At 42.0% G+C, this 26745-nt stretch overlaps 1 protein-coding gene across 1 annotated transcript; it reads right to left on the bottom strand.

Moving 5' to 3' along the window:
• Positions 1-976: 976 nt before the first annotated feature.
• Positions 977-25564, bottom strand: syndig1l (synapse differentiation inducing 1-like). The gene is made up of 3 exons (XM_041959231.1): positions 25055-25564; positions 9346-9483; positions 977-1135 (listed from the first exon to the last, which is right to left on the bottom strand). Exons 1-3 carry the CDS (start codon positions 25562-25564, stop codon positions 977-979), a joined length of 807 nt encoding a protein of 268 aa, XP_041815165.1.
• Between the last annotated feature and the right edge of the window lie 1181 nt (positions 25565-26745).

The following is a 26745-nucleotide window of genomic DNA, read 5'->3' as shown; positions in this document are numbered from 1 at the left end:
AAGACGAACATGAAAACAAAGCACGTTTGCGTGTATGTGGGCAAACTATATCTGGCATGAACAGGTTTTTGTTGGATTTCAGGGCAGGTGTTTGATGGATGGACACCTTCACACAGGTAAAATACAGGCCCGAGGCTCCATTCAGATGCTTTCGATTCATGCCAGTGCATATTGTTCAATGAGAAAGATTGTTTTAATCTTCTTTTTTTCTCAGAGCTTTGTTCTTCATTGATCAAAATTGCTATCAACAGTCCTGTTTTTTTTTTTCTCTGGGAATGGAAGCCGTCCTTTGTGGTGATGTGTGTGTGTCATCTACTGTGAGGCAGGCAGCCCGGAGACAAACGCAGCCTTGGTATTTGGAGTGGATGAGGGATGCTCATGGCCTATTAAAGACAGTCCTGGGTGGCAAACTGCAATGATAGGAGACAGGACTCCACGCAGAGGCTACACTTTCAATGCAGCTCAAATGGCAACAACATGGAGTGGGTTTAAGAGTGATTTTGTGTTGACGTCTAATCCTCCTCAACCTCTGCTATAGTTGCTTAAATTCAGGAGTTATCGTCTCAGTCTCGTCTCCTTCGTGTTTCTGTTGGGGCCTTGGAAGTTAAAAATCCAGCCAAAAGAGGATGAAGCCAACACGGGTTTAAGTCAATGCGATGCAAACGGGACTCCAACGTGGAATAGTTCCATTACTCAAACCCTCTCCTTGTCTCACCAAAAAACCTTTCTCAATCCCCAAATCCCTCTGTTCTCACCCTCCAGCTTGACCTCTCTCCAGTCACTGTGGCTAATCTTGGCTGACAGAGGGCCTGTGGGGAGAGAAAGCTGGGAAGAAAGGAAGGAGGAGGGAAAAACTGTACATCCCCAAAAAACTTTCCTCGAAGTCTGCAGGAGCAATGCCGTTCCCAAGAGGGGGGGTTGTTCTCCTCCTGGGCTCCCCGGAGGTGTGTGGAGGGAGGGAGGGAGGGTGCGGTTGCTATATGTGTCCTGGTTTAGAAAGGTAGGCAATGAGAGCTACCACCACCCCCACGTACACACCGGTGCCTATAGTGATGGAGAGGGCGGCGAGGAACAAAGCCCGTCGGGAGGCGATGTTGGCCAGTGGGAAGTCACCTTTGTTCACTGCCTTGGTGGTCTGGAACGGAGAAAATACAAGAGAAGAAGAAAGTCAGGTACACTTTGGAGGGACTTTAAGAGAAAGACTGACCCATTTTTCTAAAGAACCATAATTACAGAAGCTGTCTAGTGGTGGTGAAAAAAATAAAATAAAATAAAAATAGGAATGCAGTTGGACGTGGGAGCCATTGACCGAGCGTAACCCAGGAGAGCTCATCATGCATGGCAGGACTAAAAAAGGCAATTAGTGTGAAAATGTCAAGAACCAGAGGTTATGGTCAAATCAGCAGCAAGCACTGAATGATAAATGACACATAGGAAACACAGATTTATCAAAATATTCATTACTACTGTTTCAAGACTCAGGCAAACCCAAGAAGTGAAGGGTAAAATTTGACAGTGTTAGAACTGTTAAGAAAACAAAAGGATCATCTATATTCATTAAAGAGCTGCTTCTTCTTATTTATCCCGGACAACAACCCCCATCAGCATGACCCAGTTGCGTTGGATTTAAGGCTATAGTGCATTTTAACAACCCACTATAGGCACATATGGATCCTCTGTGTGGTGTTGTGTTAACCAGCCTGCTTAAATAATAGTCGCCTTTGAATGCTGCTGCAGCCGAAGGCAGTAAATATTACGGATTATTACACATCTATGCATGAAATGCACTTATGTTACAATCGCTTTTGGCTCTATAAAAACCTACAAAAACAAAACTCGCTGTTTTTATAATCGTCTCGGCTATCTGAACCAAAAACCATGACAATAAAATCATGCTCGTCAACAATAGTGCACTTTCTTTCTCAGCTCATTATGTTAGAGGCCCTTTGCCTGACTGTCTCCCTCCTCTGGTTCACACACTCACAACAGAAGAATCAATCAGCATGCTGGATAACAGCCACTACTAAATGATTAGGTACTCATCTAGTACTTTATGGTATAATTTCAGCGTTCATTTATAGTTAATGAATGAATTGTTAATATCCTTGTTTGATACGATCAATAAAATGTACAGCGTTTAGATGGTTTATTTAATGACAACTTTATTAGTCTTCAACTTTGCATATAGTGTGATTTTGAAATAATAAAACTAGTTTTGTTAATAAGTATTCGTGAATAATAAACATATTTTTGGCATAAGAATAACTCGTCTGTCATAATGGATCTGTAAACCTGATGTGGCTTTTATGATAGCAAACTACTGTTTACTCATCCGAGAGTCCAATACTCAATCTCCTTTTTGCTCTGGTTTTGCTCACCACCAACTGAGGGAAACCTGGCTCTGGTAGCTAAATGCTCCTCTATGTCCACCAGCTAGTTGCTAGCTGTTTGATGCTCGGCAAGTAGCGTGTACACTGATGAGGGCACTGACAGTTAACCAAAACACTAAAGACGTGGGTCATAAAACCTAAACAATCAACTGAAAACTGCTCTGTAGCAGGGCGTTAATTCTCTCTTCGCTTACTGCTTCACATTACATGCAGTATTTTGATCCATTGCTAATTTAAAAAAATATTAATTACAGCAGCTTTAAATAATTTGTTCAAGGTAAAAATTTAAAGGTGCCCTGTGAAGTTTTTCTTGTAAACAAACAAAAGTTATGATTAAATTCAGCGTTTACCACCAACATGTGCTGTATGCGTGTGTTTAAATATTCACGAATATACATTTTTTAAATACTAATTATCAAGTTGGACTTGATGTTTATATTTCTTAATAACTAATGAGTTCAAACAGAAATAAGAGACGCTTGGTCCATATTGAAAAGTCAATACTATCAGAACTAAACAGCATCACCAGGAGTCCTTGTTTATAATGGAGAGGAAGTAAACTGGACCACTGCTGGACCAACATTTATTAATCAGCCACCAGGTAACATCAGCTATGAAACTCATGCTAAAAGGGCTTCTTGCTACCTGAGTCACTCTATACTATCTGGATCATAGATATAAACACTTTTCTTAAAAATACAGCCAGGAGAAGTAATTCAATAATTTCTCTATTACAACCCTGATTCCAAAAAAGTTGGAAAATAAACCTAAATAAAAATGGAAAGCAGTCATTCGCAAACAAGGTTTTACGAAGTGCTCATGAGCCCATGTAGTAACATCCTTTATCCAATCACATGTTCATAAAGTGATGAACCTGTGGCTCAATCATGATACTATCACCTGTTACCAATCAACCTGTTTACCTGTGGAATGATCCAAACAGGTGTTTTTGGAGCGTTCCACAACTTTCAGTCTTTTGTTGCTCCTGTCCCAACTTGTTTGAAACATGTTGCTGCATCAAATTCAGAATAAGCAATAAGCTTCCCCTAAACTAATTTTCTCTTCACTTTCATTCCAAATGCCGTCACATCTTAATCTATTAATTTGTATTCCAGTTAATGAGATTCACTGGTGCAATTAGTCCAGCATGTTCACAACCATAATTTATTAAACCACAATACATCGTGTACGCTGATGTGCTGAATGTATGCCAGCGCAGTTAGAAATGTGGTGTGTGAAATGACCTTCTGTCATTATTCTAATGATAATGGACCTGATGTGTGACGCGTGTGAATGTGATGAAGCTGGTTTCGCTGGGTCTCTATTGCCGATGGGAGGCCACGGTCATCTCTTACAAAACCCAGTCATTTTGGAAGTGAGCCGTAGCTCCACGCAGACGAGGTTACGTTTCTTATTCACGACGAAGGCTGAGACTGACTGTGGCTGCTATAGAGATGGCGTCTGCGCTGATTTTGTATCTGACCGTGGTGATGAAAAGAAAACTAAACACCAAAACAAGGCTCTACACAAATCCTAGTTTTGACCTTCAACTTTGCCCACAAGCTCTCACACCGTGGATAAAAGTGGCTCTAATAAAGTTTCTTTTCAGGATGCCTAACCTTACTCATCACAGCAGAATAAGGGGCTCTTTGGAATCCAGCCACTGCTTTTCCTCCTTGAGAGCAGCCAGCTGGTTCAGGTACCTGGCCCCGGGGCTCCTTTCTTTTTAGGTGTGCTCTGCATAGCTCACTGTACTGTGGCGAGGGCCTGAGGTATCTAAATGTAGCACACAGCGGAGAGTCTAAAACTCCTTTCTGGAGCACATCGACATTCCCCCGGAGAAGCCAAGGGATGATCCCGATCCGATAAGCAGCTAAAAGACTGATGGATTGTTTTTAAATGTATTCGGAAGTCACAACAAAATCAACACAATAATCACGCAGGAGTTTAACAGTGAGTGAATCTTTCAGTGTCAAGTTTGGAACTTAAACAAATCAAATGACAATTAAATTCTAACATAAATAACACAGCTAGTAGAATGATAATCACAAACAGCTCACACATTAACTGATGTGCCATTGTCTAAACAGATGTTTTTTATGAATGTTTAATATTAACTGCCGTCTTTTCATCAATCTACCTAGAATTATGGAAAATACTGTATTATTCATAGCCTGTCCCCATTTGCACTACAGTCATGCAAACAGAGCCAGAGCAGCCGCCCAAGACAGAGAACTCCCATCTAGACTCGACTATTCCCTGCCCGGCTCGACTTTCTGCATCGTTCCGTCTGCAGTTTCTCATTAAGTCAATTCAGGATAAGACAGATGCAAATTGCACTTGACACGGTGTGCTGTGTTAAGCCTCGTTTTTGCCTGTAATATTAGAATAATAAGACAGAGATGTCTCATATATATATATCACTGCAAAAATACTGCAAAGCAAGGCAAACACAGACAGGATAGATACCTTCCTGCTTTTGTTCAAGAAGCAGAACTGCACAGTGGCTACTTACTCATTCCAAGTGGTTTGTTATGTTATTGTCGTGGAATAAGATGCAAGTTCCTGATTCTAACGTTGCACGTTAGGGTTGTGAGATGAGGCCGTCCCCAGCGCATGTACATCTTGCACTGCGTTATGGACACAATGATCTCCGCCGTTGAATTGTTTCTCCTCACAAAGCAGCCAGCTCTCCATCTCACAGCACCTTTATCTACCGAACGCTAAATAAATAATAAATAGAAAAGACTCCCATTTGTCAGTGGTGGTTGTTACCGCGGAAAAAAACACACTTTCCACTGCGCACCATGTGTTTCATTAGTGCCAAGACTGTTTCAGAGCACAATGCCTGATAGTCCAAGGCAAAGAGAGTCAGATGAAAGCCAGAGAGAAAGACTCCTCAGACAAATGCCTGGAAAGGTCAAGAGGCAAATCAAGACAAAGGACATGTATTCAAGGCAGCTTCCATGTCAATACCGTAATTACTGAAACAAAAGGATTGTTATGAAGGCCTTGTGGGAAATCAAGCTTGAGTTTGCCTACAAAACGAGACAGAGCTTGTCTTTTTGAGGATGTATTACGCCCCCCCCCCCGATCCCCCCCAGCGAGACCTTCGAGAAGAGAGAAATGCTGAAGACAGTCATAATGTGACAGCGGACGGTTTTCGTTTTTTCCATCACTGGCGGCGAGAACAGTTGAAGGGCACGTGGCTGTTATTTCATTTCTCGCGTGAAAGCGTTCGTTAAACACCGTAATTGATTTATCAGTCTTTTTCTCCACTTCACAACAAATAATTGAATCAAAGCACGTTGTGTGTCTCCCTGAGGAACATGACATTGAAAGACTGAATATAATGACATAGCATTAACAAAAAAACATAAAGAGCTTGTGCTCTCTTCTCTCTGTACATGCCATACCGTATATATGTCAATGTGAGGATTTTTCCTTGAACCCCCTTGAGAGGAAAATGGTTAAAAGCATTAAGGGTTTATCTCCACAACCTTGACAAAATGATTGAAATGTGGTGTCATAGAAAAAAAGATAACATCTCAGACGTAGCTGCATGGAGACTTATGTTGCAGTGTGCTCTAGGAAGTCAATTCAGCGCCCTTAACAGGTTTTTCTTCCAAATAAACAAAACACAAAGCTTCAAATCTCTCCCACTGTCTGTGTCTGTCTCCCGACCTCCCCCACACAGATACAAATGCAAATACAGAAACCGTTCCACAATAATTAGCTCATTCATTTTCATCCATTATGATGACTTGTACGCCGTAAGATAACTTCAGGGGAGTCTTATTTGCATAATCGTGAAAGGAATCGCTGCGGCTCCTCAACTCTGCACTTTGCGGCGCAGATGTCTCCGAGCTGAGAGAAACATTTATCAGCATCTGCAAACAAAACACTCACCCTATTAGTGGCAATAATTGAAACTCAATTCCGCTTCCCAATCAAATGCTCCAAGTTAATTTCCCACAGATATTCATGGTATTTTAGTCATTATCAGTTCTGTGTGTGGGCGGTTAACGCCGAATCCTAAAACTGTAAAGCACTATTTACCATAAAGACCTTACACAGAATTAACGACGCAGTCTTCTGCAAATAAGATATGAGCAATTTAAAGCAGCAGATGAATGCATGTGTCTGTTTCTGTGTGAGTGTTTATTGATGGCGGCGCTCAGCTCCTCTGTTTGTGAAGCCATGCAGTGGCTCGCTCTGTCTGACTAGGCCTGACCTTCCAGCGGGACAAAAACACTATTGATCTGCCGTCCACAGACTCCATTACAGTCGCTAACCTGTTTGTTTGTGTATGTCCTCGGAGTAAGTGACGAAGCTGATGCGCTATCATTTCTAAACTTTTCTCCTTGGCTCATTTTGCTGCCCTTGTCTAATCCCATAATGCATCTGCCCCACGAAGGCAGTGACCAAAAAAACAAACAAAACAAAACAAACAAAACTGAAGTTTTGAGGCTAGCTGAACTGTATAACTATTATTACATTAATTATGTGTTTTAGGCAGACTTCTATGCAAAAACCACTGTCACAGACCTTGCATATGACCTTGAAAAATGTACGTACTGCATTTGATCATATGGTTTATACCACTGAGGCTCTGAGTTATAATTCGGAGCCACGGCTGCTGACAGTTACATCTAAATAATAGCCAATATCAACGCTAAAAGAATCAATTCAGGTGATGCGATAAGAAGCTATACACTTGCCTGTTTGTATCGGCTTTCACAAGCCTCCATGATTAAGCACACGACAAAGAAGCTATCCACTTTAGGCTATTTATGTGGTGTGGCTACAAGGTTAGCAGTTAGGGCAACCATTTTGGAACAAATCAAATCAGAATAATGATCTCCTGATCGTGAATGCACGCTAAAGTGACAGTGACTGCTACTCTGCTAAGCTAGAAATGTTAGCACAGCAGAGCTACTTTAACTGGTCTTCCAACATGACAGGATTTGCCTGCTGCCTTTTGTTATGTTGGGTGACAAACTGAATTAGTACCATATCAGATAAAAAGTCGGTTGTTTACAGAGCAAAGGTTGGTAAATTTAGCTGTTGTTTATCTGTGGCTAGCTTACATGCTACCTTTAGCTTAACAGAACTCTCTTGCTTTAACAGCAGTTCCTGCAACTTTTAAATGCAGTTTTTCAGAATGTAAACATTCCGAAAGTAGGCTCTAATAATCATTTTACGCTGTGAAACAAGTGAAAGGTACTTATCTTTCTTCCATGTTGGCTTTATTTGGGTTTTTGAGTTTATTTGGGCTGTGTAGGTCAGCACAGATGGCTGCACTCTTCTCTCAGTATAAAGCATGGAGGTTCACATAGGTAATCAAATTCCAGATGGTGTTCAGCTAAAAACTTACAATATCCTCACACTAACCCCTACAAAATTAATTCATTTAGGTATGGGGCTCCCTGAACGATTGAATAAAACGAAGCCCAGTGAAGTGGGTTATTGAGCTATAAAACGAAGCGAGACTCCTGCCGTATCTTTTCCTGGCAGCTCTTCTGGACGGCACCTTCTCAAGGAGGGAGACTGGCAGAAGAGCCATCCATCCCTAAACACAGCCATCACTTCCCCATAATTACCCAGGAAGAATCAAATTAGCTCCTGACAAGATAATTCACTGACTGCCTTAATCTGCCTCGGACTACTCTCGGCCACAGATAAGACAGCTAAATGCTCGAGTGTTTGATAAGGATTTATAGTCAACGGCAGAACAATTTACTGAGAAACCTGTCTGTCTCCAGCATGTCTTTGTTTAGATGTTTAAGCATACAGTGCATATTTGTGTGTGTGTGCTACTGATGGCCTTTTAACATGTTTGGCTTTTCAGATTGACGGTGCAGCAAGAGAGACAGAATTGATTAGTGGCAAGACAAGTAGCGATCCCTTTGCTCTTTGTTTGACTGACACGCCATCATCGGAGCTGTTTCCTACGGAATTGAAAAGAGGGAGCGAGTGCAGTTGGAATCAATTAGTCGGCCATTATGTGCAGGCTGCCAATGTCTTCAGCTAAGGACATATTGGCAAAGCTTCAAAATAAACAGAGTTGCCTCGTCCTACCTTGACAGATCGCAGTCTAAAATCACACAGGCTTTGAAAGTAACTGCTGTCTCTGCAGTTCATATTAATGTGGCTTCATCTATATCTCTGGCAAGGCAATATCGTTTTCAAAAGCCTTGACTTTGTAAATGTGTAATGTTGAATGGGACGATTAAGGGATTGCACAGTCAGGCTCTGTATATAAGATCTGATAGCGTGCTTTAACCAAAAAGACACTCCTTCGGTTCAAGTCGGCCAAATTTAAAGACAGTATATCTGTGCATGAAGCCAGAAAGATAAACAAATCCAGAAAGGAGGACTTAACAGTGTGTTTAGTGTTTTCATGCATGTCTTCCAACAAATTGTGCTTTCCAAACCGCAGCTCAAACATGTGTCTGAGGGATAATCACCTTTAATATGTCAGCACACCTGTAATTGGGTTCATCTTCAATCCTCTTGAAACTGCCACTAGTTCAAAGGGCCCTCTCTCATCTTAGTATTTTGAACACCTCCTTTCTTAGAGTTTATAGATGGTGCCTTGAGAGTGATTTATGTACTCTTCCTAAAAGCGGCTTTCAACCTGTTTACAGAGCATCAAGAAGCCATTACAGATTGGCCTTGAGTTATTGATGGGGAGCTCAGTAAAAAGTGGCCTTGCGTTGGCAGTAAGAGAGTCAGCTGTCAGTCCTTTTTATGCGTGATAGCCCTTAACATTTTGGCGATGAGTCATACATAGAGCTGCGTATCCGCATGTGGGTTTCTTTATGCTTGCATGTCCAAATTTCATGAAAAATGTGTGTTTGTGCACACAACAGATGCAGCATCATTCAGCAGCATATGCGACGGACCACAACTCTGGAGGTGCGCACGTGTTTGTGTGTGTGTGTGTCCTCACCCCCTGTGAGAAGTAAAATGCTGCAATCCCCAGAGGCCAGAAACAGCAGAGCATGGAGAAGATGGCCAGGCCCAGGTGGTCTCGTGGAGGGACGACTATGAAGTTGTCCTCGCTCTCACTGTCGCTGGAGCAGTCCGTCTGCACAGAGAACAGCACATCAAGGCACGCATGTGTACAGTTAATGAGTGGTGATGTAGCAGCATGCAAACAGGTGGTGTGCAGGTAACTAGAAGATTAATTCAAGCAACTGTGTTAAATATTTAGCTAGGGTGTTTGGGAAACATGCTTATTCGCTTTCTTGCAAGGTAGATGAGAAGATCAATATCTCTCTCATGGCTATATAAGTTGAAGCTGCCTATCAGCCGGTTATCTTAGCTTAGCATAAAGACTGGAAACAGGGGGAAATGGCTAGCCAAGCTGTCTCCAAAGGTAACAACATCCACCTATCAGCACCTGTAAAGTTCTTGTTTGTTTAGTCTGAACAAAAGTGTGACAGTGACAACAGCAGGGTTATGTGCAACCTCACAGCCAAGAAATAGCCTAGCACGTTTTTTTATATTTCTTATATTGTGTTAGTCAAGCTAGCTCCCTGTTTCTGGACTTTATGCTAAGCTAAGCTAACTGGCTGAAGCAGCTCTTGGTGAGAAAGTGTATAGGCATGTTTTCTCAAATGTCAAAGTGTTTATACAATATACAGTAAATTGCAACTTCAGAAAAGAGTCTTGCATAACAAATACTCTCATCCTACTCTTGCCTACACAGCTTGGCAGCTTTATTCTTCGCTGCATCCCTAATATAAATATTTGCAGCACCCCTTTGGACCCGTCATATTAAGTAATGAAAAGTTGTAGTGTCGTCTTTTGACTGTCCAGTGCATCTATTTCCTGAAACGTTTGGAAAGCTGTAATTATTAGCGAGGAAGACAGACAGATGGATTGAGGCAGATTTCGCAGTAAAAGATGAAAAAAGGAAATTTTCTTTGCACAGTGCAACAATCTGTGTACAGGTAGAGGTGATTTTTAGCCGACTGGGTGGAGAACGAATCTGCATTCAATGAAAAAAAAAAGGCATTTTCGTAATGGAAAACAAAACATAGACGACTCACTGCACGCACCATCGTTTACTTCTACGTAATATCACAGCTCGCATTCACAGACTTTTTGTGATGGCCCATTAGTTTCTCATTAGTTTTGAGATATGCAGATTCCTACATTTTGGCATCTAAACAACAGATGGAATAAAAAAAAAAGAAGCTACGGTTGAAAGTACACTTCATTTCAGACGTGAAATAGTTATGAATCAAACACACCTCTTCCCTCAAGCTTTATGAAACTATTTCACGCTCCACGCAACATTCCTCACACAGAACTGAAACGCCTTTCAGCAAAAGAGAATAACCGTTCATACATCTGCATACTGTTAGGGAGATAACAGATTCTTAGTCCTGATCCACAGCAGAAAATATCAGTGTGCGTCAAGTTGTCATGACCACATTTGGCCAAACAACCTTTAACACACATGCGTATATCAGATATGCAGATATACCACAACAAAGGCAGGCCTAAGAACAGAGGTTTATTTTCCACTGTGCCTGGAATGAAAAGAAATTGCAGATTGAGGCCACGGTTTCTATATGAGCCATTAAGCTGCATCCTTCACACATCATCCTGTTTGAAGGATGATCCAGCACGAGGGTGGAGGATGAAAAATAAATGAGAGAAATCAAGGCTAACAATATACTGTTGTTTCGAAGGAATTTGGTTTAATATTGAGCTGAATGTTTCAATCAGAGATGGGAGAAATTGGGCAAGACATGGGAACTATGTGTCGAGAGCTGCTCTCATCATCACACTTGAGATGGTAATCTGACAAAAGAAATGCTTTTCCTTCATGTTCATGGACCAATCGGACATCTTGTCATTATATAATCCTTATTTTTGTATGCGTTTTCTGAGGATTTTCTTAATCCCTGCATGTGGTTTTGTGAATGTGGACTTTTATTTCTAACGCTACGATTACAGTGTTTCCTCCTCGCCCACAAATTCATACCTTACCAAGGTGGATACAGAGACACTCCTTGCAGTAGTAGACCTGGATTGGGGTTGCCTGTGTCAATGTTACATAGGGTTGATGGTTTTTCTAGGGCGAGCGTTGCTGCTCCAGAAACATTTTTGCCTGACTTACATCAGACTCCCTTTAGTCCTGACTTCTCTGGGTCAGCTGTGTGCTGTAAAATCCCAGCGGCGCAGGACACAGGAATTGTTTTTACCGTTTTAATTTGTACTTTTGGGGGCATTTTATTCCTTTACTACACAGTGGGTGTAAAGAGATGACAGTAAAAGAAGTGGAGATGCTGCAGCTCACAGTCGGCCACCACGGCATCCGGATGTTGCAGGATTTTAAGTGATGCCTTTATCTTGCTAAATCTAAAGATACATTAAAAAAACACTCCAAAAATTATATTAAGGTTAGTTTCACAGAAAGGTACATTTTAGTGGATGCATGATTTGAATAAATAAGGGTACTACACAGTACTCTTTCAAAAGCATGTAATTTTATTGTGTACAGTGTTTTATTTCAATAAGCAAGAGTGCAGTACTGTGGTGTTTGCTTTGTATTAAAAGTTAAATTACTGGAACTGGGTGAGAGTGTTGGGCTTGCATTTGCTTTGAGGGGTGAAACAGTTTTCAATTAGTTTTAATAACGTGCAGCCCTTGTAGTCATGTTCCCTGATTGATGGTGGGGATTAGTGGGTGGGAGGTTGAAATGTGTGGGGGGTGTGCCCACTAATGGCAGGGGCAACACTGGATTATTTTAATCCAAAAATAGACCTCTACAAGACAAAACAAGTATATTAAAGTCACGACAAAACGCCACTCTGTTGTCAGACTCTGCTTATGAATATGTTACAAGCTGTGAGCACAGGACCCTGCCGAGATGATCGATATATTTTCATTCTCTTCAGAATGCAATGCTGAAGGGAAAAAAGGTCATAACACGAGCACAATGCAGCCTACATTCTGCATAATGTCATTCTGTCTTCATGGCCTTAAGCAAGCGCTACGGTGCAATCTCTGCAGAGCCAGCCCTGCTCTGCTCTGTGCCTTAGAGCTCACTGACAATATCTGCACAGCCTTCTGGCTGTTTGGAGAATGAAAACACACATCATCCAGGGATCATGGCTGCTTGGCTGGCTTAGGTTACCAGGGAAGACGGAGAGAGAAGTTAAAGAAGCAGAGGAAGTCATTCAAACACGGCAACAATGGGGTCGGCCGGAGTTGGACATCCAGACGGGCCTGCATGTAGCTTCCTGTGCACGCCGACCTGCCTGGATGTACAGGAAGGTCATTAATCATAAACCTTTCAAATGGCTGCAGGAGATCCAAAGCAGATGACAACAGACCACTGATTCCTCTGCAAAGCTGTCTCACGGAGCAATAATTAGAGCGTGATCACACCATTATCTTTTCTTCTTCCTCGAGTCCGTGTCATCCATGAATTCAAATCACGCCCTGAAGAACCGGCTTTGGATTTAAGAGGCTGTATTTGGTTTAAAGTAAACAGAATTTTGTTTACCAATTTTCTACCTGATTTTTAACGAGTGTGTGTGTGTGCGTGTGAGTCTGTCATTCTTTCACCACCTCCCCTGCTCCTAATGACTATGCATGCTGCTGCTGCTAGCTATGCTCAGATATGTCTTGTGGGGCGTAATTCCTGTCAACATGTGGCAACAGGCTGACAGGTAATGAAGAGCTAATGGATGGTTTCACCACTCTGCCATGACAGCATAACCAAGAGGAGGGCTTGTGTAATTTATTTGCTGCCAAATTGCCTCCACAACATGCAGGAAGTGTGCCCCTGTCCACTTTTTTTTTTTTTTTTTTACCCCCTGCTCTCCATCCTCCTCCCCCTGGAGATTTATCTTTGTGCCTTTATTTTTATTTTTGTCCTGATTTCAGTGAATATCTTGTACCATAACTCCTGGGTGTACCTGGAAGGCAGATCATATGAAGATGGCATGAGGGTTGGCACGAATTGTAATGTGTCTTTGAATTGAGCTGCTCCGCTGCGTACGAAGTGTCTCGCAGGTTGTCACGTTTATTCGATGTTGTTTTTGTTTGTGACGCACTAACATGCCTGTTCATTCAAACTGAGACCTGCAGAGAGGAGCCCTGTTCATGATTTGTTGAAGACAGTAAAATAAATAATCAAACACAGGCTTTGTGCTCAGAACTCTCAGGCCACATGTTGTGACTGCAAAAAGACACCGTGAATCTGGCTCGAGCACTTTAAAAGCCCTGTTACAGCGCATTTGTTACATTTTCAATGTATATTTTGGATATTTTACTAAAATAATGCTGCCTATTCTGTCATCATAATTTTTCTCCTCCCCTTTTAATAAAAAAATCCTGAAAATGTGTCTGATGCTTGATGTCCTTGATGATGTCAGTCACACTTTTCTTTACATACATTTCTTTGATATGCTTATGAATGCAGATTCATGTTATGAGAGCTGACTTCTTCATTTGGATGTCTCAAGCCTCTATAGGGAAAAATGAATATATTATCTCCCATTGCCATGCTATACAGTGCATCCAACATAAGCAGTGTGAATCCATAACAACTGCAGGTTTTGTATGGTGGAGCAGGGAGCTTTAGCTTTAGGATCTGAGCAACAGCAGCTGCTTGCCTGAATGTATAAGAGAGGAGACTACACACTACAAACACATCAAAAATTAAAAGCCATGCCTGAATAAAATTCAAGCACCCACTGGGATGAATGTTGCCTTTTCAATTTTATAAAGCAAAAGCCAGCGGTTGTGATTACATAAATTAATAGCTTTACTGTGCACATGCATGAAGGTGATGTATAGATGGAGGTCTGGATGCAGGAAAAGACCAAAGGGAATTCAATTATTTGGCTGAATGCATAAGAAAAGTTAATGGGCAGATGCCATTAAAGATGCAATACATATAATAATACATTTTCAGCACATTTACATTGCAGATACATACATGAGATCTAAACTGCAGCAGGTATTCATGGGAAAAACTATGTATGATGTTATCTCATGATTGCTTTCCAAACAGTGTCCCACAGCCTCGAGAAAACGTGCCAATGGAAAGGGAGCGGGCAGAAGCCATCAGGATCTGTGCCCTCTTCATAGTCCCCTCTCATTTAATTATATTTCTACAAACTACAGCAAATATTCTCTTTGCATGAGAGTCATCTGCAGGTCATCTGGCCTCCCTGTCTGTCGCGAGGCCCTTGGAGCCATGACAACATTCGGTTGCACTCGCTCTGTATCCGTGCTGTATCCAGATGGTCATGTTAAGTTATTCCGGGTTAGGAGCCCGTGGCCCCAGATGTGACCAGGGTGTTATCTTAAGGGTTTGCAATTTATCAAGCAGTGTGATAGAGTGCTACCAAAGGGGGGAGAGAAACACAAGCTTTACCACATGGCTAATAAGACCTTGTGATTTACAAAGTGCCTGAGGTCAGCAGCCCTATGAGGTCCACTACCCTAAGCACCCTCAGAGGGGTGTTCAGTCACAGAGCCTGTGATCGAAATGATAAGAGCCTTGTCATGATGCAGTCCTCTCAAATGTGTATTGCAGTCGTTGGGGGGATGTACTGCCTGCGGGGAATTAATGAACATAATATTCGTTGTTTTTTCTTTCCATTGCCCCAGTGGCCTCTGGTTGACAGGTGTGCAATTTAGGATGGTGTAATGAGGCAACAACACTACACATCCTGTTTAGTATTCACATCACGCTCTGTAAACAGGTTGAAATGCACAAGCAAAAGAAATCAGCGATTAAAACCGACAAAAATAATAATACACTCATGTCCTATGACTAGCTCTACCTCTAGAAAAACAGATGTTTGGAGGCCCTTTGTTGCTTGCAGATTAAGGTGCTGCAACGTGCCTGGTTTGAGTCTGGCCTAGGGCCTTCCCTGCATGTCACTCCCCACCTCTGTCTTACCTAATTTCCTATCATAAATCTACTGTTTGTCTCCTATAAAAGCATAACATTGTGTCAGGTGTATAGTAATAATATAGTAATATAATATAGTAATATAGTATGAATAATATCCTTAAACAACTGGTACCAGAAGGCAAATGCATATAAATCCTACATGAACACTATGATGGTACACAGGAACAAGAAGGGGTACAATATGTTCCTGCATTAAACAAATGAAAGAAACCTGACTCATGAACCGAAAGCTGCACGTGGGACTACGTCTAAATAACATCTTTAGGCCTGTATGCACGTACTCATGCAATCATCTTTCCACACAACAAAAACCAGATCCAAAGATCCAAACTCTGAAGATTTCAGCCACAGTTTAATCAAAAACCAACATCTTCCTACACGCTGAGATAAGAGCCACTCCGACTGAGACTGCAGCTGCATCGGAGCGAAGCAGCTAGCATCTATAATTTAGCAGATAATCGATTAGCCTGCGCCTATAGCCATTTAATATGGGATATGACAAGGCTGTGTTACATATTCACACCCAGGGAGAAGGTGACCTGCCAGACTAATGGAGAGCAACAGAGTGGATATAAGGCTGACAAGTCCCTGGGTAACTGCCCACTGATTACACGTACATGGCAAAAAGACCCTTATCTCCCTTTAGTTTGTTTTTGAATAAAGAAAATCTAAATCCATCTAAATCCAGTCTGGATTTGGATGGATTGGATGGACTGGATAGACAATCATGACATGACTGTCCCCGAAAAAAAAAACTGCTCAGATTTGTAACATATAATCATCCCCGAAGGGCTGATATTACTCAAAACTCATTGCATGACGGTGGCATCTCTCTCATTATTCACTTTTTAATACTCTGAGCTGCCATTCAGGCGAGGATTAAGGAAGCACCAGTGAAGATTGGCAGAGAGACACTACTGTGCTTCTTTATTTCTTTTTCAGGAACTTCTTTCAAAACCAAGAATGAGGGGAATCTTTTATTTCTAATTTTCTATTTGACTGATGCCACCACATGTCTCACATATCATTTTCTTTGCTGAAACTGTTAGACCAGTCCCAGACTATTTTAGCGTCATCTTTTTCAGAACTGAATTTTAGGATATGCTAAAACTGTGCAATATTGTACGTGGGGCAGCATTTCTTTATGAAGCGCAACATATAAGCTGTGTCCCACTTGAGAAGCTGAGACAACCAACCGAAGAGCTGTACATCATGGAGCACAGAAAAACTTTATGGGATATTACAGTGCAAATCTATTTTCATACCCCTCCTATTTGTATATTTAAAAGTACAATTATGTACCCCCAGTGACCAATATAAACAGACAGTATAAACAATGGTGTAAATGGGGGCATTTTTCCATGCTTGGCGAAGGGAATAGCAGAGCCAAGTACCCCGCGGGGCCCCAGCATGGCACGGCCGCTCAAAAACACTCTAATTAAAAGCTTGTTTTTATCTGCAATTTGAAATTTTACATTGTACGTAACATCAGTGAAAACATACTACTGGCTGAATACATTTGACAGATCATTTCTTGCATCTAAAACAATACAAGAGCCTCTCCTCTTGTACAAATTAATATCCTCCACTTTTAAGATGCTTGTAAAGAACAATGTTTTACTGATGCAAATAAACCTTTAGCAGCACGAGAACAGTTTAATGACTTAGACTGAGTCATCATTGAACATGACTCCCTGTATTAACACCGGTCACTCACTTGGAGAGTCATTCCGATCCTGTATCTTCAGTTTTAAACCAAACCAAGCACAACCCCCCCCCCACAGCTCCCCGTCATCGGACTAGAGGGGGCCTCATCTGACCATTTTTGTAACTGTCTGAAAACCGACAGTCCGACATTCACACCCACTTCATGAGTCGAGAGAGGAGCCAGGGTTTGAAGTCCTCTCTCAGCCTGCCTTTTTTCATTCTTGACACAATGATTTCTGGCACTTTTTATACGTACAGCCGAGTGCAACACTAAGAATGTCTTCCAGGAGAGGCCGTCTGAAAATGTACGCCGGTATCCCCGTGTTTACACAGTATTGCATCTTCCCTCTCCCTATGACAACCAGCTTTTCACTCCACCTCTATCCAGCCGTCGGGAATAATTATAAACACTTTTGATTCCAAACGAGGTGGGACAACACGTCATATGACTCAGTTCTGATCAAGTATACTACAGGCCTTATATGGCTTCTTGTGTTATGTGATAGAGTAATGCTTACCAGAGTAAGGTGGCTTTCCACCTTTGTCTTATACTCTGGGTACAATGACGACCTGAAGAAAGTTATTACAATGTTTTACTTCCTGGTCTGTTTAAAGAGGTTATTCAGGAATAAAGTTACATTCTTTGACATGTCACAATTTCCATTACTGTTCTGGAGCCACGGAGTGCAGCTTATGACTTCTATAGCTCAGAAAGACGCAGCAAACCACGGGATAAATATCTCCAGTTAGCAGAGAGGAGACCCGCTTCTGCTGAATTTAAGTGATTTGAAGAGATCGGTTTGTCAATTAATGCTGAATGAGAAAAGGGATATCTCTGAAAGATTTCTCATATAGGGTGTTGGCCCATCAGGAGAGGAACAATATGTGTGCGCTGAGCTGCAACGTGACTATGTTTTAGATTAAATGAAGACATAAGTGCCCATGTCCCCTCAGACTCAATGAGAATGAACAAGCTGACTAATCAAACCTGGTCTGATCTAAAATGCTGCAGAGGGCAGTTGGAGATATACTTATTTTAAAAGTCATCTCATCATCACACCCACAGCCATGATTTTAGCGCTCCAATGCCTGCGCATAAAAAAAAAAGAAAAGAAAAGAAAGAAAGGTTCAATCAGAAAAGCTGAGAAGAGGCCATTTTTATTGAAATGTGGCACGGGGGCAGGACTACCACATGTTCAAATTATTATGTGAATATGAAATGTACTGATAAATGCAAATTTCATGCACTGGAGATGGTGTAACAGATGGCAGACAAATAGAAGCGGTGGGTCTAATCCCTAGTTCAAGTACTATTTTTTTTGCAGGTGAAAATAGAGGAAAATTTTATTGGACCCAATGCACGGCCCTGAGATCAAAGATAGCCAGGAACACTGGATCCTTAAAGCCATTAAACGAACTTCCACTTGTTAGTTGCACTAGTAGCTTGCATTGTCAGTGAATCTGCCATTCAGACCGTTCTCATTCCCGATTGCCCGACGTGTCTGTATGAGATGCTCCAGGCTTTCCCCTGACTCTGAGTAAAGTCATCCACGGCAACACTAGACGCTCAGGTGGCGTAGTTTAAAGAGCCAATCAGATAGGATGTTGAAAATGAAACAAAGAGCCACTAATCCGCGTTTTCAACAGATGCTGTAACCACTACAACCACAGATGCTTTTGGCTGAAAGTTGCCAGGCAACAGAGTCACTCCTTAAACAGAAACAACAAGATGCTTCAGATGCTTCGCGTGGGACAGCAACTCACTCCCAACCCGGGGGGAGCCACACATCCTTTTCCACCAGGGAACCATGGCTGCAGATTTGACTCTGCCGGCAGCTTCACACTCGGCTGCTAAGTGCATGGGAGCTACAGAGACTTCCAGTATAAATAACACAGGTTGCATGAGTTTCTCATCTTCTTCGGTTCTGTTTTGGATGAAGTAGCAGCCCGAGCGGTTGATAGATGTGTCATTTCAAATGGAATCCTGGGACTTAAGATATCCGTCACCATCAATCACAGGTGTTGCCAAATCAACCAGAACTGAAGTCTTGAGGATTATAACTTTACAAAGTTACCAACAAAACTTTCTCAGTATCTGTGGTCTGCAAACCCAGGCATCAGTGAGGAAGGAGTGCACCGATAGAATCTTGTTAAAATCAAGGTAAATGAATCCTGCTGGTTCATTAACTCCATTTAACTCCTCAATCTGAGGCTACCGCCACTATTCACAGCAATGAGGCCTTTAAACTAATGCCTAGACCCTGGCCTGTCTTGCTCAACCACTTTATTCTTCCTGGAACTATACTCTGTTGGGAGACACATTAACTTTGCCAGATGTGTCCACATATAGAAAAGAGAAGACCTGCCTGACACAGCTCCTGTCACAGACCCACAGGTCCACAGTGAAGAACCTCCCAGCTTATTATGGTTTAGAAGGGAGCAGCAGAGTCTCCACTCAGCCAGGACTATGTTACTGTATCTATCAATGTCCATCTAAGGCAGACACAGTACATCAGAAAACAGGTCATTTACTGGAAGTTCTCTTCAGCACTGACACACAAAATTCATTTTTCTTCCTTCCTGTATTGAGAAAGAAAACCTCAGTTGCATAACCTCCTGCTCTCTGTGATCACTCTCGCTGCAAAGCAATGCACATAATTAAGTTATCCTTGTTGACATTTTTCTGATTCTGTTGTGAGACAACTGAATGAGTGTAGAGTAAAGCAGTAATTTGTCCTCGGCCTCAAAAAATGCTACCTGTTAACCATCAGTAATTTGGGCATTGCAGCGCTCACAACAAAGCGCTGTTTCATGCTGGAGGAATCTCTGCACGGCATGCGTACAAATACAGGTTTGCTTGCTCTATCTCGCGTGTCGGTTTTCAAAATGAGTGTTCGGGCCGGGATGTGAGCAGACGTACTGCATGGAGTCCGTTCAAGGTAGTTTTTGGGGTATGGGGAACTTTTTCAGATGGAGCTTGCTGAGTGTGGTCATGATCTCACCTGCCAGTGAGCAGTCAGACTGGGAGGTAGGCAGAGACAGAGGGGGGATCACTTGGCAGACCTCCAGTGCTTGCTGTATACTTGTTAAGTGCTGGAGCTGGTGAGGGGAGACAGATAAGATTTTCTTGGCTGTCTGGCACAGAAGCCTCTAACATGGGAAGACTTGAGCTCTGTGTTAAGCTTGTCATTCTCTGAAGGCAAAGGGTTGGGCTTATTATCATGGACCCTCTATTTAATAGAAGTTCTGCTAAGAAACTCCACTTTCTGTTCCAATACTCTGCTCAAAAATAACAAGAAGTTGATGAAAAATTAGAGAGAAAGTGGTGTTTCTTGTCAGGATATACAAACAGATAAGTCCTGTATGATTTAAAAGTAATAGAGCAAGCAGCTAATAAAGGGAATTGTTATGTGGAGATGGAAGGCATGAAAAGGCTCTTGACAAGGAGAGTTTTGCGCAAACACTTTTAATGAATCTCACCAAAATTGGACGTCTTTGATGCTTGAACAAAAAGATTTGTCGTCTGCAGCTATTACCGAACTCTAGCGAAAGGAAGAGGCTGAATTCACACGAGGATCGCAAATTTCTCAATTAATACCATCAACAGCTGCCAATGCATTTCAAGTCTGACAGGTAGGGACGTTACAACAAAAAGACGCGTCATTTAAATCTCCTTGAGGAAATGTCTCCTCTACTTGACTGATCCTCCTCCGAGGCTATCTGTAATTCACTTATGCACTTTGATATCTGGAGAATGAGTGTGGTGCTTAAGAAATCCTTTTAAAAACACTGAATACAGAACTCTTTATTCCACTCCAGCACTTCCCCTTCTTGAATTTTTGGCAATGAGTTCTGAAAACACCAGGGTTTTAATATCTGCAAGTTAAAGGGAAAGAAAAACGAGTACATCCTGTACCGCCTGGAGTTAATGACCTTTTATAAATTGGTGAGGATTTAAAGCTTATTATTTTACACTGTTTCCTGTGCTGGATGCAACACCAGGTGAGCAGTGGCATTCTTCCATGCTAGTCTGCACCTCTAAAATCCTTCCTCAAGCCACATCTTAGTGAAGTTCACAACAATAATTGATCACAGTAACCATCCTAGTATTGCAGAATATATTTTGCACTGTACTGACATATTTGCTGCTGTATAAACCTGTGAGGGACATGCTCTGGTTCACAGGAACTGTTGTCACTACTGTCACTATTTTTGTCATATCTTGTTGAACTTTTCAGATGACATGTATAACAAGCATTTGTAATCATTCCACATCTCAGGATTGTAACGATTATGGATTCGACGCCATACAAGATTCAGTTAAGCACCGTGTTCGGTGAGAAGCATTATTTTGCTGAATCAGGCAAAAGCCATTACATCTTAGTGGTTCCTTTATGAAATCAATACAGCTTTCCAAGTAGGAGCTGCATGCAAGGGGAAACAGACACGATTTGGAAAAAATCAAAGATGCAGTTGAGCTGTTCGATGCCTAAAAGATGTCCCTAAAGGCCCGGTCACTCCAAAAAGTGCTGCGGCTAAATGTCAGTTACCGAGCAATTAGCTTTGGCTGCTATTGGGACAATAAGTTCACACAGTTAGTTGAAAAGGTGGCAGGTATTTCTACCGCTGACTCTTGTCTCATAACTTTGTGCCATTTTCGTGGAGCAGTTCATGCTTCAGCTGAGGGGCAACACAGCTAATAAGCTGCACTGGCGTCCTCTGCTCCCTAGAAAGCTCCCAGTCGATGGTGCAAAATCACAGGCCAAAGTTCACCAAAACTGAACTTGACATGAAAAATGTTTGCAGAATACTCTCATGATTCAGATTTTATGAAATGATTTTGCTGTTTTAAATGCTGGTGTGCACAGGCCTGAATATTTTGTGTTTTTAAGCAGCACACGTGCAAAGCCTAAAGCGTGTGCAGAGCTCAAAGTACGTGCACTGTCGAAGGATATTATGATCAGCAACACCTTTGAAGATGCTCTTATTCTGCTTATTTTGTGATACGTCGCCATCAGTTGCAAACTTTGCCGTCCCATGGATCACTGCTGACGCTGCCTTTAATGTTAAGACACATCATTGTCATTCTTTACCCGCCATCAAAATAAAACCACGAGAAATCGCATCCTAAAATTCCTCCATCCAGCTATACAGACAACACACGACCGCCGTGTAACGAGCCTGCAGGACCTGAGCAGTTTAGACAGAAGCAGAAAATTGCCTGGATATAAAGCTGTCATGTTCCATCCTTTTGTCACACTCCCAATCCCTGCCTCCTCAGAGCAACCCTCCACTACCTCCACCTTTCTTCTTCTTTGTTCCTGCCTCAGAATAAGGAAGAGAGACTCAAGTACAGCTGAACTGAAACAGAATCCGGAGGTTTCAAGTGAAGGTTTTTAGGCGATAAATGGAGAATTCTGCATTGATTAATTTGAAACACTGCAGGTGAACTACTATGGTGACAGTGCGGTATGTGTTAACAGTTATAATAATGGAATTAAACACATAAAGCACATAGAACTGAACCTTCTCATTACACTACTACACTACACTATATTACATTATATTGTATTATATAATATTATTTTATATTATATTATATTATATTATATTATATTATATTATAGTATTTCACAAAGCTAGTTTTCAAGGGAGTCTGGTACTTTCTCCCCTGGTAACAAAGGAGTACATTGCAGTTACTGTACTCTACTCTGACCCTGTACTGACCCTGCTTCCATTTTAGTGTGGTTATTACATCCAGTCACACAAAATACTGTGTTTCTGTGTGTGTGTGTGTGTGTGTGTGTGTGTGTGTGTGTGTGTGTGTGTGTCACACATGTTTATTCATTTTGTGCTGCTTTTGTACTGCATTGCTCGTGAGCCTGTGTGTGATTAATGTGTGTGTGCCTCGAGGATATTGCTGAGACCTCTGATTTATGGTCTGTCGGCAATTTTTAATCAACATCTATTGATGTTTACTACAAATGTGTGTTTTGTGTACAAATGTCATGCAAGGATTATGGCCGCTGTACGGATTACAGGAATGCTCTTGCCACATTGTGGTAGTGCAATATCAATGGGTTGTCATGTTGTCCTGAAAAAAATAATAATATTTTTATACAGTTATAGAGTATAGTGTAGCGTGAAACTACACCATTAAACTATACTGTGTATAGTTTAGAATTTTATTTTATAGGACTTATATGACTGCAGGCAAAGTAAGGAGAGCACCTTAAGAAAATCTTGCCTCAAAAACAGCTTTACAATGAATGTAAATCTCACATTTAGCTGTCACCTAATGTCTTTATATCAAAAGCGCGAGCATGTGGGCAACTCAACACACTCCAGCCGCTATGACGCTATTCCACTCATCAACAGAGGGTGGCAGTAATGTGCAAAGAAGCGTAGCGCTGCAAACGTGTGGAAATGTTGCACAAACTAAAACATTCAGAAAGCCAGCTTTCTAATGGTTTAGTGAAGAAGAAAATTCATCGAAGAGGACTATTAGAGCAGGATACACAGGATGCATTTGTAAACATAAACTTTGTTTGTTTACAAGAAAACCCCACAGGGCACCTTTGGGCTAATTAACATTATTTCCAAACCAACCCACAAAAATGGATTTTGCCCTGAACTTGTAGATACACACCCTTAGAAGAGAAACTCCAAAAATGGAAATAAATAATGAATAATAAAAATAGTTGGGAGTTTAACTGTTGCAACTCAGACTCAGGTTACATAATAAATACATCTTGTACAATGGCACCTCATTAAGCGAACACTAAGAATGCCAACTAGTTTATTGCATCTCAGCGGGAGGGCTTTGGTGTCAGTCTTCACATTGTGTCAGGCTGTGGGCAGGGCAGTGGAGACGCCCTGCACTTTGTGGTGTCAATGGTCTGCTGCTGGGAGGCTGCATAATAAGTCCCACTGTGCCTATTTCTCTTTACATCTCACGGCACGGCTGTGGGGCCTGGTGATGCCTTTTTCATGCGCTTGTTCATTTGCGAGCAGGAAACAAGTGGAAAAATATGAACAATACGGTAATGGGTTCACTTAACCTTTGAACGGCTAAGAGGAACCTCGGTGCATGCGTCGAATTCGTCTGCTCTCTTCTTGCGAGCATCCACCTGAGTTTACCGTGAAACAGCACAGAGGAAATAAAAGGAGGATTTGCAGGTTATTTGCTCTTTGGCATCTGTAGATTCCTGTTTTTCTTATCTCTCTCTCTAGTATATTTATTTATTTATTTTTTGCCTAATTCTTTATTCATAATGAGAAATGCACGGTCTTCCTAGCCCCCAAGCTACACATATGCACCCATGTCATGTTGCATTTCAGCAGCTACATGTTTATCACAGCAATCCAGGTTAATTCGAGCGGACTCTGGGGCATGTGGCAGTCAGTCCATTAGCTCTTGCAAGACACTGGTCAAACTCAACACCCCGTTCGGGCTGTCCAATCCCCTAAATCCTCTGGAGTGCTTTTTCCTATTGGCCGTGCCAGTTGAGGGTGAAAATACTGTGGCTAATGCTGGACTACTGTAGCACCTAATATCCCTGGGTGAGGCAGGCATGGGTGATTTATTATTATCTCATGATGATTTTTTGAGTTGGGAATTGAGGCCAAGGTCAGTGGATCAAATGGGATTTGTGGTTAGTAAATTGCCAGTCTGATCCAGACGTGGAGCACGTGATGACGCAAGTGTACAAACCCAAAAGGGATGCAGGCGTCCTCGCTCTTTCCCTCGCGCAACACAAACACAGTGCAGGTATCTGAGCCTGTCGACCTGATGTGGGCCTTTCATTGGAAATACAACGGTTGCACAAGTTTCTCCCCTACCCCCAAAGAAATGGACCTCAGCTGCCTTAAAATCTTTCATGTGCATCTGTCTCTTCGGAGGGTTCAAGCATCAAATGAAAGCATCAAATCTGACTCTGAATATCACAAATATTCTCAGCTGATATTATCAGCCTGAAAAATCCATTCTCTCTCTTACCTCATACTCCACGTACTCCTCCTCCTCAACCTCATAGGACACAGTCTGGATCTTGATGTGCTCGCCGTCTTCCAGCAGCTTCGCCTGGGGATCCTCCGTGCCAGGCGTGTCCGCCCCCGCCGCGTTGGACGCCTCCTTCGCCTTCTTCTCCGTGAAGGTGGTCTCACAGCACTCGCTTTTGTATTCCTTTGCCTTGATGCTGCCGCTGTCCTCCTTGTACAGGATGAAGTTGGGCCTGTAGAAGGCCTCCACCGCCAGATGCAGCGAGGTGGCGTCCAAAAGCTGCTGAGATTTCATCTTCCCGTTGGCGTTGTAACTACCTCCGCTCACTACGTTGCCGTTATTCACCTTTCCTCCTCCTCCTCCCTCACCTCCACCTCCTCCTCCAGCAAAGTAATTAATAATGTTCTCCTGGTACTGGTTATTAGGGAAGTCGCCCCCGTAACCATTGACCATGTGCTTACTGTTTTTGTCCAACAATGGGTTCTGAAGCTCACTGAGATTCTCCATGGCAACAGGGGGGGAAAGGTGAGTGGGTGGAGCTTCTCAGTGTTGTTAGCTCTTGCAAAGAGATGGGAAAATGACGCGTGAAATAAGGCAGGATGTGCCCCTCAATGGCGTGCGCTGATGTGAGTAAAGGTGTTAGTGGCATTCAGCATTCGGCGCTCAGAGATCTAGAGAGGAAACGAACAGACACAGAGAGAGGGAGAGTTTTTAGACTCAACATGAAATCTGGAAGGAACATTTTATCTGACGTCTTCCAGCAGGGAACAGTTTACCGAACACTTGCTCGTGTCAGATCAAAGTTCAGCTGTCGTTCCCTCAGCAGCAACAACTTTTTACAGCATCCCGCTTGTCAAGAGCTGCACCTGCAGATGATTCAATTAAGTTTCATTTGCTTCCTCAGTCTTGACACTTCAAGTAACACACACACACACACACACACACACACCAGAGCAGTGACAGCAATACGTCAAAGCATTGCCATCTGCTATAACTTCATAGTTATTGCTCCTTTGTTTGGCTCTTCTCGGGTCATCAGGCTCACTTCCTGATCAGGCTCATTCAATCCCTCTTCCACCTATAAAGCTCAGCCGGCTGGAATCTGCCACCTCTGTGTAAATTTATATCTGACACTTATGCTGAAAGTAGTTTGACGCTGGTTGCAAATTGTCTTTACGATGTGAGAATATGATGGAAATTAAAAGGCAGGTTAAAGACAAGCATTAAAAACAAAGTTGGCTGAGCATAAAAAAAAACATTCTTTGCCAATAACCTGTAACTATATTGTAATTATTTTGATCGAGTTATTTAAGATGTTGAAGTCTGCCACATGTCTATGGCATCACTAAAGGCCAGAAAGACTGAACCAAGGGTCTGTACAAAGCAAAGATTGTTTTAAAGATAATTGTGAAATTGAATTACTACTGTGTGTGACTGCTTATTATGAATTTAATGCAGTAACACGTTTCAAACAAGTCGGGACAGGAGCAACTAAAGACTGAGAAAGTTGTGGAACGCTCCAAAAACAGTATGAAGGCTCAGTCATTGAACTTGAAATTGACTATTGAAATATTCAAAGAGGAAATTCAGACCACGAGTTCAGATAAACTGCTTTCAAAACAAAATATTTCTAAATACGCTTAACTCTCAAAAGTATCAAAACCAAATGATAAACTTCTTTCCCTCCC

This window comes from Chelmon rostratus, chromosome 18 (genome assembly GCF_017976325.1).
Source record: "Chelmon rostratus isolate fCheRos1 chromosome 18, fCheRos1.pri, whole genome shotgun sequence".
Taxonomy (NCBI): domain Eukaryota; kingdom Metazoa; phylum Chordata; class Actinopteri; order Chaetodontiformes; family Chaetodontidae; genus Chelmon; species Chelmon rostratus.
The sequence above is the reverse complement of the archived record's forward strand: the minus strand, read 5'-3'. Positions and strand labels throughout refer to the sequence as shown.

What these genes read in the sequence shown, in the direction of transcription:
- syndig1l (XM_041959231.1), bottom strand. Translation starts at nt 25,564, where the DNA reads ATGGAGAATCTCAGTGAGCTTCAGAACCCATTGTTGGACAAAAACAGT. An exon ending in AGGAGTACGTGGAGTATGAG is followed by an intron (nt 9,484 to 25,054) that starts GTAAGAGAGAGA and finishes TTCTCTGTGCAG; the next exon opens with ACGGACTGCTCCAGCGACAG. An exon ending in CATTTTACTTCTCACAGGGG is followed by an intron (nt 1,136 to 9,345) that starts GTGAGGACACAC and finishes TCTCCGTTCCAG; the next exon opens with ACCACCAAGGCAGTGAACAA.